Source organism: Rhyacophila brunnea, unplaced genomic scaffold (genome assembly GCF_057557595.1).
Source record: "Rhyacophila brunnea isolate RB1 unplaced genomic scaffold, BYU_Rbru_1.0 scaffold_13, whole genome shotgun sequence".
Classification (NCBI taxonomy): domain Eukaryota; kingdom Metazoa; phylum Arthropoda; class Insecta; order Trichoptera; family Rhyacophilidae; genus Rhyacophila; species Rhyacophila brunnea.
This window is the reverse complement of record NW_028232785.1, coordinates 41,273,193-41,289,675: the sequence shown is the minus strand read 5'-3', so window position 1 is coordinate 41,289,675 and position 16,483 is coordinate 41,273,193. Positions and strand designations below refer to the sequence as shown.

General features: G+C 35.4%; 1 protein-coding gene across 1 annotated transcript; it reads right to left on the bottom strand.

Moving 5' to 3' along the window:
- Positions 1–1,527: 1,527 nt before the first annotated feature.
- Positions 1,528–13,052, bottom strand: LOC147077547 (uncharacterized). Its single transcript, XM_085941115.1, has 4 exons — positions 12,802–13,052; positions 6,178–6,330; positions 3,839–4,018; positions 1,528–1,641 (listed from the first exon to the last, which is right to left on the bottom strand). Exons 1-4 carry the CDS (start codon positions 12,964–12,966, stop codon positions 1,528–1,530), a joined length of 612 nt encoding a protein of 203 aa, XP_085797241.1. The 5' UTR covers positions 12,967–13,052.
- Positions 13,053–16,483: the final 3,431 nt, after the last annotated feature.

Below are 16,483 nucleotides of genomic sequence, written 5' to 3'. Positions count from 1 at the left end.
CTAAATATTACCTACTTAATAATAAGATGGGGTCCTTTGACAAATTTTACATTTTATTACATTTTTTTACAATTGTAAGTTTACTTTTGACTTAAAATAAAAAATATTTTTCTTCTCAATGTTTTCAGATACTTACCTAAATATTTATTAATTGATCAAGTTGAAATTGTGAATTTAAAAAAAATGTCTATCGCCTTAAACTAAGCGAAACCAAACCATAACAGAATATACTTTGACAAAAAATACTCATCTTTCTATAAAATATCTGAAATGATGCCTTTTAATCATACATAAAACAAGATATTTTATAAATAGAATATTTTTTTATTTTATATGAATAATAATATGACCTAGATAACAGTCCCACGATGGCCGCGCGTCTTAAGCGTCGGCTTATAGCGTCGTGGGTCCAGGTTTTAATCCTGTGTCTGGCATGACACATATTGTTTTCCGATTTGTGTAGGGGCAGAGAATGGACTTAATAGGATGAGAAAGTGGTTGACATCCGTTTCTCGTAAAAACAAAATCTGTTGGAGGCCCATGTGTTAACATAAAAAAACAACTATCTTACGATAGTGGAGTTCGATACACTTCAATTTATGTCACTAAGACCTAACGTCTACTTACACAAATCCAAAATATTTCTTAGAGCAAGTGGGTTTGAAGTATTCAAAAACTGTATTAAGCACAAAGGCAATACATATTATTGTATGGTTTAAACTAATATTACATACGGTTCATAATAGTATTATGTTGCTATAGAATGGCCTACAAAAATATTAATTGTTTACGTTATCGGTTGATGATAAAAATGACGTACGCACGTTCGGTCCCTTCTAGACTGACCATTATTTCAAAGTATTTACTACAGATACTTTATCCTAGCAAATTAGTGAACGGGTAGCTAACGCCTTTATTGGTATAATATAATATTGACACCCCGGAAGTCCGGGTAGGGAGGGGAGTCGGGGCCACACAGCCCGATCCGATCTCCGAGCTCGACTCTCCGGTCAACCGGGCGTCAATGAGGCCCTTGTAGCGTGCCGTCGGCAGAACGCGGGAGCCACACGACCAGCTTCCACCCTTCGACTAGCTCAGAATAGTTCAAGGCGGTCAATAGTAGCTGGTCTTTAGTTCGGTAGAGCACGTTCAGTGTACGGTAGGTCTTGACAGTTGGCGGTAAATGCAGGATTGACGGGATGGTATAATGATGAACGCACGTTGTTCGTAGAACAAATCGTTGCCGAAAGTTTTATATTTCACAGTTAGGTTCACAAAAAAAAAGTTACATACACAACACAATACACAATTATTAAGTTTTCACAGTTTATAAATTTTGAACAGCCCTAAATTTTTTAAAAATGGGCGCCTAGGCTGTCAATTAAAATCTAAAGTTCACAGACACACAGTCCGTCGCGTTTCGGAGACTTCCGCTAACTACCTCGCCAGCTTTAACACCTCCGGGTGCCGTCCCTGTCTCATTTTTTTTGGCTTTATCGCTGTCCCTTTCAATCTACCCCTGAACGTTCACCCATCTCTATCATTCTTGCCCGTAGCAGAATGGTTGGCATTTGCCTGGGTTTTACCGTAAGGGTCGTCCAGGTCACCTTTTTGGCAGGTAGATGAAAGTAACAGCAATTTCTAAGAATTTAAACCAAAAGAAACAACTTTTATAGTTAATTACTAAAGAGCATTATATTCATACAGCGGCGACAAAGGGACTCCGGCTTGGCGGATTATAAGAACCATGAATGCGGCATCCATATCTTTGCTCGTAATTTACTCTAAAGGGGTCCTCCATCCACGTAGAAACGTGGAGGTATCAATATTATATTGAAATTATGTCCCAAAAATGCGGGATTTTTAAAAAAAAAAAATCGTGAAATATGCTACCGGCAGTTATGCATGAGCAATTATTTCACATTCAAATGGCCTTTTCTGAATACGCCAATTAGGGTGGCCCTAATACAACGGATGAATTCCTACCCACCTGACAATTTGACCTGGCGCGACAAGTAACGGTCAGTCATTCATCAATCGTGCGCATATAAACACTTACCTAAGCTATGCCGTCAAGTGCACGCACCGGATGACCCAATGAACAATACCCAACGAGACTGATAATACGACCAGAATTGACAACCAAAACCATGGAGCCAGCCTCAATAGCATAAAAGTTCATGGCCTGGCATCCTAGACATACCCTCTCCTCTCAGCATCCGAATTATTCCTTCACAGTTTACAATTCACTGAAAAGCACAGCCAGTATCTTTTACAGACAATTTGCATGCGTATAAGAATTTACACGAAATGACTTTTCACCGGAATGGGTCCTTTCATGTGATTTCATTTTATTAAAATATATGCATGGGTAATTGCATTTATCATATTAATTATGTAAATGACTTTTCACTAGAATTAGTCCTTTTATGCAATTTCATGCTACCAAACGTTGTGGATGCGTAACTACACTCATCTCATTAAAATGACCTTTCAACAGAATGAGTCAATTTTTGCGATATTATGACACTGGACGTTGTGCATGAGTAATTACATAAATATAAGATTTAAATGGTTTTTCACCAGAGTGAGTCTTTTTATACCATTTCATGCTACCAGATCAAATGCATGAGTAAATATTAGATAAATCATATTTAAAAAACTTATCACCAAAATGAGTCTTTTTGTGTATTTTCATGCTACTGGACGTTATGCACGAGTAAAAACATTTATCACATTATGACTTTTCACCAGTATGAGTCAGTTTGTGTGTTTTTAAGTGACTAGATCTATTACATGAGTAATTACATATACCACAGTTAAATGGCTTTTCACCAGAATGAGTCATTTTGTGTGTTTTCATGTTACCTGACTGTCTGCATGAGTAATAGCAAATATCACATTTAAATGGCTTTTCACCGGAATGAGTCATTTTGTGTTTTTTCATGTTACTTGACTGTCTGCATGAGTAATTGCATTCATCACATTTAAATGGCGTTTCGCCCGAATGAGTCATTTTATGTGTTTTCATGTTACCAGACGTCTGGCATGAATAAGTGCATGTGTCACATTTAAATGGCTTTTCACCAGAATGGGTCATTTCGTGTCTTTTCATGTGACTTGACTGTCTGCATGAGTAATTGCACTTATCACATTTAAATGGTTTTTCACCAGAATGGGTCATTTTGTGTGTTTTCATGCGACCTGACGTCGTGCATGAGTAATTGCATTTATCACAGTTTAATGGCTTTTCACCAGAATGAGTCATTTTATGTTTTTTCATGTCACTTGATTGTCTGCATGAGTATTTGCACTTATCACAGTTAAATGGTTTTCCACCAGAATGAGTCATTTTGTGTGTTTTCATGTTATTTGACCGTCTGCATGAGTAATTGCATTTATCACAGTTAAATGGCTTTTCACCAGAATGCGTCATTTTATGTGTTTTCATGACATCTGGTCGTTTGCATGAATATTTGCATTTATCACAGTTAAATGGTTTTTCACCAGAATGAGTCATTTTGTGTGTTTTCATGCGACCTGACGTCGTGCATGAGTAATTGCATTTATCACAGTTAAATGGCTTTTCACCAGAATCAGTCATTTTGAGTGACTTGACGTGACCAGGACGAAATCTTGAAAAATGAACATCGTCACATTTAACCAGCCTTGCAACGGAATCGTTTGTTTTCGCAATTGTGGTTTTGTGTATCGCTTTGTGAAGCAACATTAGGTCGAACGATGAAAAAAAATCAAAACAGTTACTGCATACAAAATTTTCTTTGTGAAACGTTTTTTTTTCCAGTTGTATAACAGCCACTAATAATTCTGTGTTTACCATATTCGATTGACAAATATCACGCTTACTATTGCGACAGGCGACATCTTTGAACCTTTCTATATATTCCTTCAGGTGTAGCTTAATGTGTAGGTCTTCGCTAGACGCTTGTGCTTCAGTCACGTCCCAGGACGACATGAGGCTCGCAACATTGGCAGCTACAGTGCTTCTAGCGATAATCTAAAAAATACATTTGAAAGTAATAATAAATTATGAGATTTTTAAATAACAGTTCATTATAAGGAAGAGATCGAGGTAGAAATATTATAACTAGACACGGTGTTGATGAATCTTTTTAAGTAGGCACGCGTGCCAAAATTTTCCAAATATAATCTTTCGACTGTCTGACGTGCCGCGCAGTTTTTTATACGGAAAAAATTAAAAAGTAGTTTTAAAGAAATCTATTAAAAAAAGATAAATATTAAAATGATAGATTCTATCGATCACCGTTTTTCTAGACGAATGCATATATGCATTTTATTCTTTGAATATATTTTTGCTTGTTTTAAAAAAATTCAAAAAGGTCGTGGGAGCATTTTACCCACGCGCTTTTATAGATTTCCCATAACTGAACGGTTTTCCATATTCACTGTCTGTCAGAATTACTATTACTAGCTCTACCAAGTTTTTGCTTCTTATTTGGTACAGGCATTAGTGTTGGTACCAATTAAATTGTTTGTTACTGTATTACTTAGCTTTGTTCTTTACACACAAAATGACACCAGAATTGCTGCGATCAGATCAGGCATTCTCTCGCTACAGTGGTCTCAAGCATTGTAAATCAAACAAAATCAGAAGTTCGCGGAGCGGCTTCCACCGCCGCCTGATGAGGTGAGTGAGATATTATTTTGTGTCATGCATTAGGAGCGATATGTTCAATTATATATTAACGATAAACGTAAATTCTTGAAGAGAAAAAAATATTATTAAAAACGGTAGAAAATACGCATGGCCATGTCATCATGATATATATTAATAGTATATATAAGTACTTATATTTATTTGTAGCACTATTTTGTATTTTTGTTATTATTATATTAGGTAATAATTTTTCTCTTTAACATAAAACATTCGCGTGCCATAGGTTCACTATAACTGCTTATAACTAGTTTCCGAATGATTAGGCTTGTACTTGAGTACGCGGACTGATCGACCGATTAAAACCGGATATGGTACTGGTTGGTGTAAATTGGTACATAATCTAATGCTATTAATAGGTACTGCCGCTAAGCGATCTTGGATAACACACTTAACTTCGATTTTTGGAGTCCCGACATTACTTCAATTTACATCAAGCACCATCTTAAAAAGCTTGACATAATCATAATTATTAATAGATACTAGTCTTATATATCATTTTATAAAACGCGTTTTCTATCATAAACTTTGCTTTTTCAGATCTTTAATTCCATCGTCTACAATATAATTAATTGTAATGTCATTTAACACTTTCTATAAACCTACACGATATATCGCAATAACAACTTTTATTAGGTACTAAACAACTATTAAAATCTGAACTATGCGCACTGGTGTACTAATGAATTTTAACAAGAAATAAAAATGTAAAGGAAAGCTTATTTATAAAATAGAAATAATTCCAGGTTTACTATTTATTCAGAGTTCACAGAGATTAATTAAAAATATAGGAGAATACTTCAAACGGTACTTTTACTAAAATAGATTAACAATATAAGACTTATAGATAACCACACTTAACACTAGAAACGAATCTTGATAGTGTAAAGTGCTTAGTTTCAAATTTGAGGGCCCGTATGATCAAAAGGGTCAGACTTGATCAGACTAAGCTGACTGGCCGTAAGACTGAGATAAAAATTACGAAATTAACATATGGTTAAATCCTAATCCGTCTATATAGCGCTTGCGGCGTCCAGTCAATGGGCAGCGCCATCTGTGGGTCTCTTGTCGCCGCTACAAATGGACTTTACTATGAAAATATAATCGGAAAACACGACACGATTGTCATTTATTTTCTTCCCCTAACCGATCATAAACGATTGCTTTAGTTGATTTCGAAAATGGACTTGACAATTATTGGCCTCCTCCAAGGTCGTTAGATTTGATATATCTGGATTATTTCCTGTAAAACTTCGTGGAGTCTGTTTATGCTGTTAAATCCAATGGGAGCCAATATTGTTCGCAATATACGACCAGTAATGCCAAAATAAGGAACATCGAAATTGGGTGACCAGAATTTTCTTCGTTGAGAACAACTGCGGTGACTATATTAATTTTAATGCCCTGTAGATATCGATGTTTCGAATATAAAAAAAAATGATTAAAAGTTGTGTTATTAGTGAACCTTTAAATGAACGTACCTGGTCCACTGGGCTGTACTGTCGATCGGAGGGGCCGGGTTGAGGATTCTCATTATTGATTTGGCGAATTGCATCGTAAACAAATTCTTGTTTGATGATGACATCCTGAGTATCATTCTCTGGCTTTATATTGGTCAGGCTGTCTTCACACTCCTGAAAATAACAACATGATTAATAATATTATGTAACAGTCAATCCATTCCTGGATAAGACCTGACACAGTTGTATCCTCTGCTTTCAGTGGCCACCAATGTACGACTGCATTTGGCAAGTGAATGTATACTCACCGAAAGACATTCAAGCTAACTGCAGAACATTGCAAACTTTAATCTGCCTTTTTGTAAACATATAGCACATTGAGATCTATAGGGTCGTAACTGCATATAACATGATCTTAAATAATTTGAGTTTGAATGTAAAATAATTAACTTAATTACTTACAATTTATTTAATTGCAGTAGACCGCAGAAAATTGTACCATGTTAGAATAATTTTGTGTACATAAATATATATTTTTTTAATTATATAGTGGATTTTTGCAGTTGCGGCCATATAGTTTGAGAATTGACGAAAAAACTTGCTGATGCGGCTTCATAGTTTTAATAGAGAAAAACAAAATGCACCTTTTTCATATAAAATTTTATCAAAATTAGTGTTTTATATAAAAATTATTTTATTATAAAAATAAAAAAATTAATAAAAATAGTATAAAAGATATAAAAATAAAAAAGAACAATAAAAATAACTTAATCATCAGTAAGATTCGAAATATAATTTATTTCAATGTCGGACAATTTTAAAAAAATCGGCGTGTGTACTTATGTACACACGTTAGAAGTTATACTTCTTTTGTGTTAATCACACATCGATATATTTGTTCAAATTGAAGAAACATCAATTATTTAGACATTACATAGCTCGCCATTAAAGCCGAAACGACTCGTTCTATACGTAATAACTTTACATATTATATATATGAAATAGTAGATTTTTTTTCGGTAATTGTTTGCGGAAAGTAATGCACTGCTTAGTTACATTTTGGGTCCTTTGTTATTTGATAACAGAGGTCGTCTAGAGCGGCAGAGTGACGCAGATCAATTAATTATTATCGAAGTTACAGTCAGAGATTTGTGAAAAGATTTCTGACCGTTTGTGGAACTAATTGCCCGAAAAGCAATGCGACCAAGTGAAGGAGCAGACTGGGGGCGCCATCCATTCTGCCATGAGAGAAGCGGAAGATCGAGAAGGATGGAAAGTCTTGGTCGCTCACAGGATGACGAATTTAAATGTGGTCACGATCCTCAGCCATGAGTTTACGACCAAGAAGAAGTGCAAAGCGTATTCTTTGCCGCATTAAGCCGGCTTTCGCGTCAAAACTCTTCCGTCTGCAACGTGTCGAATACGTCATTGATATTCACAAAATACACGTTGCCAAATGGAGCTCCGCAATTTGGTGGAATGCGACTTTTTAATTTGAAAAAAAAAATATTGTTGCAATAGACAAGTTGCATGCTTGGGCTGCGAGTCATACCAACACCAACGAATTGGTCATTCCTATGCCGACAAGCAGGCCACATACAGCTGTCCATGTGAGAAGCATGGATTATCCGAATTCGGTATAGGAACGCATACGAATAGAAGAACATGGCTGTACCTTCTACGTTAATTGAGAAACTTTCGCGGGTGCGCGCACAACAACTCACCAAAGTTTCATCGCAATCGGATGAATGGTATCGGAACGCATACGAATAAAAGAAGATGGTTGTACTAATTCAGAAACTTTCGCGGGTGTGCGCACAACAACTGACAGTAGTTTTATCGCAATCAGATGAAGGTTATAGGAACGCATACAGGACAGACAGACAAAAAAAAAATCATTTATATATATCATATATAGATATTACATTGTAATAAAGCCAGTTTAAATATAAAAAGTGTTTATGTAAAGTTGATCCCGACGTTCCATAATACCTACACAATAAATGTCAACGAGAACTCTATTGGCATTACAATAAGGGTGAAATTATATCTCTGTCAAATAGTATACGCCATTACGGGTTTATCTGCCCTGCTCTTCTGCTGATAGGCACAAAGAACTGCCACAGGACAGCGCTCCTGCAAAAGAAGAAAACTGAGCTGATCTACCACACTCTCGCGCTCAGCCCTCTTCGTGTTTATTCGGGAGATTGTAGAGCAACATAGTAAGGCCATCCTCTCACGTGGATACTCAAAAAAGACGAGACTGAAACTCCAGTATCCAGCTAATGTATTTCAATGGCGGCTAGCTGACGGCAAGATTGGAATCTCTCGTTTCAAATCGCCCGCAACTGAAACCGAGGAGACGCGACATGCTAGTCTCCCGGTCTCTAGTTTCCAGTCACCCATTAAACAGTGGTACCAAGCAGTGGCGGCCGGTGACAAGAATATGAGGGAGTGCAAAAAAGACTCACCTATTTATGCAAGAAGTCCATCCTCCGATCCTTGGATTTTGAAAACACGTCAATAACACGAATATTAAAGTCTGGTATTGACGATATCAATTGTTTTTCTATACTAAGCATCGCAAGAGCATTTAGCCTGCCTTGAGACATGGTATTTCTCAAAAATGACTTAACCCTCTTTAAAGTTGAGAAACAACGCTCACTTTCCACTGAAGTCATCGGAATTGTACAAATTATTTTTAATAGGGTAACACTTTCACTAAATACTTCCAGTAAATTATTATTAGTGAAAAGTTGAAGTATCGACAATGCTCCATCAGTAACGTAGAAATCTTCTCTACTGTATAAGACTATTAGTTCATTTTTAAGTTTAAATTTGTCAATAATGTCGTATAATGTGGTTACCGTATTAAAATCTGTAGTTGGAAAATTTGTATGATAATCCCGGAACTTTTCACTAAAAAACAATTTGGCTATTACTAAATGACCTTTATATTCGAAACGATCTTTCGCTTGGTTCACTATAATGTCGCATACTTCATTGCATATTACAGAATGAGGTAAATCATTGGGACGACGTTTTTTCAATGGTTGAATTTGTGACATATGATTATTTTGACGAATACATTGTATAGCACGCGTAAAGTGTTCAATGTCCATATTTATCTCCAACACGTCCTTTGACCTCGATTGAAGTTGTTTAAAAAGTATATCACAGTTTGGCATAATTTTGGCAAAGAAATCTAACCAATAGTTAAAATTGTCTTCGTTTAAATACCGTAACAACATTCCAGCTTGATTAATGGTATCGGCGTCTAAATTTTCAGATTCTAAAATGTGTTCCATGCACTCTTTTAACTGATCGCGATAAGTATGCACAACAGTAAATGTTCTTATATTGAAATTCCACCTCGTTGTTGGTGCTGCTGGTATTTTTCTATGAACTATTTCTTTCAAGATATCAGTTCGCTTCGCAGACCTCGAAAAAAAAATTGGAAACGCTCGTAAATTAGCAAAAAAGTTTCGGACTATGGTGTTAGCTGAAACACTTCTTTCCATTATCAAATTCAATTGATGTGCATAACAATGTATGAAGTGTGCGTGTGGATACGAAGCTTTTATCAAAGCCTGTACACCACCTAATCGGCCACTCATCACGGATGCGCCGTCATAACTCTGGCCAATTAGTTGTGCTTGTTTAATGTCGAGAACTTCTAGTTCTTTCAAAATTTCAGATGCAATACCTGCCGCAGTGTGGTTTTTCGGCGTCATAAATTTCCAGAATCGTTCATGTATCTGTCCGCGTAGTTCATACCTTATGACCAAAACAAGTTGTTCTGTAGTAGATATGTCCGTTGTTTCATCTGCTTGTATAGCTACAAACTTGCTTTGTGATATTTCATTTTTAATTTCGTTACGGCACACCTCTAGAATCGAATCTAAAATGTCATTTTGAATCGTTTTTGACGTACCCTTAAAAACATTATTGCTCTCCAAATGCTGTTTCATGGCTATGTCAATTTCCGAGACGAAGTCAATAAGCCCTCGGTAAACACCTGGATTATTTGAATCTGCAGATTCATCATGTCCTCTAAGAGCTAATTCAAATGCACCACAGAACTTCACACAGTCAATCAATCTGGATAAAATATAACGATTTTTGTCGACACGTTCGTTAAATTGTTTCACAGACAAACGGTACCCTGCATCCAATTGTGAACGTATATCTATTTCTCCCAAGACTGCAAGTTGCATTTCATTTAAAATGTGCTTTTCTGAACCACTGTGTTTTTTGATTTTTACTGACAGGTGGACCAAATCTTGAATTCCATGGTCTGTCCAATTAACATCTCCGCCGAACAACAGACACGGAAAACAAAATAGAGTATTAAGAATATTACATCCGCAAAGCCATTGTGTTTTTGAGTACATTTGCACATTAAATTTCCGATTAACCGTCTTCGTTTTCACTGTACACTTTTGAATTAAATTTATACATGGCAAAGGACGGCCTGCCACTTTAATATCAATTCGTTTGGAAAAATCGTGACGATTGTCTTTAATATATGAAACTGAATATACGGTACTCATTATAAATACTATTAAATCTATATTATAAACCCAACTGTCGAACCGCGAACGATCAACGAAACTAACCGTTTAACAATATGATTCTATTTTTGACACAATATGCATCGACATGAAGTTCGTCATTTCATTATAATAATAATTAGGCTTCCAACTGTACCTCGACGCGTCGCCTGAGTTATATGCAGGAATATTCATATCGGTTAGTAAGGTTTGTGTATACAAGTCCAAATGGCTAGTTAATGTGTGCGTGCTTTCGACCGGAACACTGCACTTGGAATGAAAATAAAATGAAAAACATCGTTTCCAACGAAAACTCATGTAGTCTTATAGAACTTTGGTGATTTTGATTCTACAAGCTTCATTTTTTTTGTCGTTGTGTTGTCCGCTATAAATGTGTGCGTGTAAAATGCACGTATATGAAAGGAACACTTCGAATAATGCTCCTCGCGTATCACATCGATGGAATTATTACGTGTGTATTGGTCGCGTCTCATCGACATTGATGAAGCTGTGTGTGTTGGTGTCGGTGCGACGCGTTGAAACGCTTGCCTTACCATTTTTCGAAAACGCGCGGAATTTAAAATGAGTGATTTCGCATAAGTTTTCGATATCGCATTTTTTTGAATACATGGGGGTTTTATAGTATATATTTTTATTTAATCTTTGATGGGAGTGCACTGCACACTTTGCTCCTTTACTAGAGCCGTCCCTGGTACCAAGATGTGTAGATTCGATGAAAAATCATATATTCTTACCAAAATTGGTACCACTGAAGTGAAGTACACAAGCAATAACAAGTCAAAATGTAAAGATAGGCGAACCGATTTTTAATTTAAAATATGTGGCAGATGTTGAAAAATACTCCTTCCTGTATAATTAAAGTCTGCCAGAATATTCCAGTAAAGATATTACGGAAAAAGTAGGAAAGACAATGGGTATGACAGTTTGAGGTTATGAGATTATTAAGTTTCAGTAGATCGGTGTGCGAAGCATGTCACTGGCCAGTTTATGAATTCCATCAGCAACCAGTTCGTCGGATTTTAGTTTCTGCGTGAGAGGATGACCTCAGTCTAAGCTCAAGCAATTCAACCTTGACATGTTAGGAAAATACTTGCAGATTAAAATATGTATGGAGCGAACTCGCAACGACCGTCGCCAGCGGAGATAAAATGTCATGCATTTGCACATAGACAACGATACTAAAAAACTAAAAGCGTCTCTTAAATCAAAGTCTTATTACCTACTCAACTGATGATGGTTAATACGATGCACTCTGTTAATCAACAGCAGATTATTTTACTAAGGCTTCGGCCACATAGGCAGGTGCTATGCTTGCCTACTAAAAACTCTAGGTACTGCCACATTTCACGCTACGTGCTTAGGTACAAATTCATTTGACATTTGAGAGCGTTCAAGTCAACAACTATATGTTACTCTCAAAACTAACCAGAAAGCTACTTCTCAAGAAGAATTTCGGAAATCTCAAATTCGAACTTCTTGCGTGCAAACTGTCAAATATTCCTCCCATGCGTCATTATTCATAACCTCAAAATATACGGTGTTTGACGTTTGTCATCCTGAAGAAACATCTGCCATCTTGCAAAATCACTAGGTGACATAATGAAAATAACCAACACGTTTGTTCGCCGGGAGACTCACGAGGTGCTAATAATCACGCAGCGAGGCGCGAAGTGTGCAGTGTTGTCATTGCGATAGTATGGTGTGCGTCCGTATATGTCACCTGGCACGTAGCCACCAATCAAGGCACCTGCCTATGAGACCTTAGCCTAAAGCATTCACCCTAACCTAACCTTAGTTTAGTATAGTTAATATAGTAGGTATTTGTATTGAATTTGTTTGCCGTTTCCTTCCACTAAACAGACAAGAACCGTGATTACTTTTGCAATACTTATTTCGTAAAATCGAATGAAAAAGCTTTGTATATTACCTACATAGTGTTTGTTCCGTCCGATATTCAAACAATATTGTTTTCAATTTGTTGTTCAATTCATTGATAAGTCGTGTTTAGTTACTGCGCATTTGAAAGAGAATTTTGAATACCCTCGCCTAAACAAATTAGAAATCTGTTTACCTCTTTTATGTGGATACTGTCGTGGTCCTCTATGTTTTCCTGTTTTACTGACACGTCAAATCGACCCTTGCTGTTGAAGTGATTTACGTCAATCGATAGGTATGCACCGTCGCTGATTACCTCCGCCGTTTCGTCATGTGATAATTCACCGGTTTCTTCTTCCATTTTATGCGGTAATTGATATTAAAATCTGTCAATAGCTTCACGACCTCAGGCTAACGTGTTTCACTGGCTAATATACTATGGCTTCTACCATAGACATCAGGACTTCGAGTAAAAAAATTAATTGTCTATGCTCTCTGGGGATAATAAAAAGAGTTCGACGGTATCGTTATGGGGAAAATACAATATTCTTTCAAAACATATTATTCTACAACATTAGTTGGTTACTGTCAGTTTACATGAAGCCAAAGCAAAGAAATTTTGAAAATAGCCGATTATACTTAGTTCATTATTTGTTAGGTTAGGTTAGGTTTGGTTTCCATTCTTTAATTTAAAATTATTTATTTTTGCCCTATACCTAACCTATTGTCATCCAAAACAAGATATTAACACCCCCCAATTAGCTATAAGTAGGGCTAGCTCAGTCTATTATTGGAGGTGCATTAATGTAATTTGCAATATTATTACATTATTTTTTGTTGTTAGTAAATTTTGGGATTCTAGGTGAATATGTGATAAATTTAATTGGTGGCAGTAATTAAACTCACTATTTAACTGATAGGTATTATAGTTATATTTTCTTCCACAGGCTACTTATTTTTATAAAGGTGACAAACATTGCTTAAATTTTAATTGTAAATTATTATAAATAGCTAGGTAGGTAAATACTTATAATTAATTATATAATTTTATCCTTATTTAAGTATATTTCTTTAAGACACAAAACATTGTAGACATAACAAATCTAAATTCAAGACGTACACAACATGAGAACTACATTATAATAAAATATTACCCTCACAAAAGAGGAGAAGAGAAGGAATAGAAAGGTATTATTAGTATTAGGAGGAAAATAAAATTTATAACAATAAGTACTTACCTACCCTTCCCCTTAGGTATTGGGTTTCTAAAAAAACCTTAAAAAAACAAATAAAATCTAAGAAATTTTTCTAAAAAGGGTGCTGGAGAATTATTACAAATCATTTTTTTTTGCCGTGTTTTATTGGCTTTCGATGTCAATGTTTAAAACCATTCTGATAATTTTCATGTTTGTGGGGTGCCAGGGAACCTTGCCACCCCCCCCTGGGTGAGCCACTTATGTACACCACACCGGAATTCGGGTGGACACCGAGAATTTTTTGACATTTCCATTAGAGATTGAGTTTCTAAAAAAAACCCGACGATAGTGTTTCGAAATTGTTGTTAGAATATAAATCTAAGAAATTTTTCTAAAGAGGGTGCTGGAGAATTTCAAATCATTTTTTGCCGTGTTTTTATTTGTCTAATCTATTGGCTTTCAATTGCAATGTTTTTGGGGGGGGGGGCAAGGCCCCTTGGCCCCCCCCTGGGTGCGCCACTGTCATGGGAGATGCTGTACAATTAATAGTGCAAAACAATATTGTCATGAGATTTAAAGCTATCAAATGTTTATCTGTCTTGCAATTTACCGAAACATTAGATAATTAAGTAAAGTAGGTAATATAATAATAACGAAAGATTAACAAAATAGATGTACTTTTAAACTCTAATGGATTTAAGTTTTGTACTATTCCATTTGAGTCGTTATTAGCGACCCGGGGTTCGGCTTTCGGCATCTTCAGGTACTCTGTACACTCACCAAAAGGCAAATAAATACTGACAACGAATACTATTGAATAACAAATCAATACAATAGAGTAGGTACCTATGTAAAAATTACATTACCAACCTATCAAATCAAGGGTCACAATAAAAAAAAATGATGAATAGTTGAAGTGTTTGTAATAACCCCCCTATATTATCATAAATAATAAACCGTCAAAACCTAATAGATCATTAGTAATTATTATAAACAATAAAAATACTACAGTCAAGAGCTGGTGTAAAAAACCTATTCTGACTCTTTCCGACTAGACGGCGCTGATTCGGCTTCATCAGCTTACGATCGGCGGCACGAACATAATCGAACTTGACCGACATGTCTACCAACCTAAATTTTCGCCGTATTACAAATTGGAGATAGCCGCCGATAACTGTTTAATGCATGGAATGGCTTCGGTATTAATTTGGACAATGAAAATAATTGAAGTTATGACCGTCAATAATTTATTAAAAAGGGGAGTTTCCGATTTTTCTTATTTGAAAGATGACGTCATAATGTCTCACCTTCGACTTTTCCAAATTTGGGGATGTCTCCTCTTGGGGTCTAGAGAAGCAGGAACCATTTCCGAGCTGACTCTGACTAGTAAAGGTCGATTATGAGAAAAAAATATCCGGCAACGCTGTTTGTCCGTATGCAAAAAAGGCAGGCTAATCGTTGATAGCGAGAACGACATACATTTTGCATTCAGAAAAATTGATAAAAATGTAATGACATAGTAATATAACGTGACAATAAGTAAAAGAGTAAAATAAAAATCGCCGTTTTAGACCATTCCGAGGTATTTATTTTGGTCCAAATAGATGACCAGCAACCAGCATAGCATTCTGACGGGAGGTGGCAATAACTATATGGGTTACAATGATGAATCTTATATTAATGTACCTACCTAGTCTCCTTGTGCGAACGGGTACTACCTTTTATGAATGGGATAGTGTGAATAAAAACGATAAAAACCAAATAAGTTTCCGATTTTCTTTATTTATATATAAAATAAAATACTTACATAAATTGTCACTAAATACAGTTTTTAACCAAGCTATCGTCATACTGATACCTTTCACTTGTCAAAGGACTAAAAATCATTCTCATTCAACTCATTCATTCAAAACAAAAACTTCCGTCGCTTGACATTTCATTTAGACAGAACCAATTCCAATCTCGTTGGACTAAACTATTATTAGCATAACAAGGCAAACGCTTAATAATTACGAGGAGCATGCATAGATCATTGAAAAACACCAATTTACAGGCATAAACGGAAATTAGATGAAAGTTGTACATTTTTTTGTATTTAGTGACGTCACACGTATTACGATTCAAAGGAGAATAAGTGCTAATTATTGTAACAATAACAACAAGTTAGTTGTAATTGTACACAATTTTAAAAATTGTAAAAAACTACAATCAATAGTAAACTTGTGTTCAGAATAGATATTGTGCAAAGGCACCTGCACCTAGCGCAAAAATACGAAGCTTGCACACATTTATATTTTTATAAAAATCGATGTTTTTTAAAATAAATATAAAAAATATTAAAACTATGAATTAGTGAAAAATCTCTTAAGTACAAAATAGAAAACTTAATTTTAATAATACCTTAATATGACTAAACAATATATGTAATAATAAGATGGGGTACTCTGACAAATTTTAGATTTTATAACATTTTTTTACAATTGTAAGTTTATTAATTAAAAAATATTAAAAAAATATAAACACATCATAAAAAATTTAATAAACTAAATTGTAATACCTAAATATTAGCAACCTAATAATAAGATGGACTCCTTTGAAAATTCACATTTTTATACAATAATTGTAAGTTTACTGAAGACTCAAAATAAAAAATATTTTTCTTTTCAATGTTTTCAGATACAT

Coding starts and splice junctions, on each gene's coding strand:
- LOC147077547 (XM_085941115.1), bottom strand. CDS start 12,966: ATGGAAGAAGAAACCGGTGAATTATCACATGACGAAACGGCGGAGGTA. Junction 6,331..12,801: donor ACAGTATCCACATAAAAGAG/GTAAACAGATTT, acceptor TGTTATTTTCAG/GAGTGTGAAGACAGCCTGAC. Junction 4,019..6,177: donor AGTACAGCCCAGTGGACCAG/GTACGTTCATTT, acceptor TGTATTTTTTAG/ATTATCGCTAGAAGCACTGT.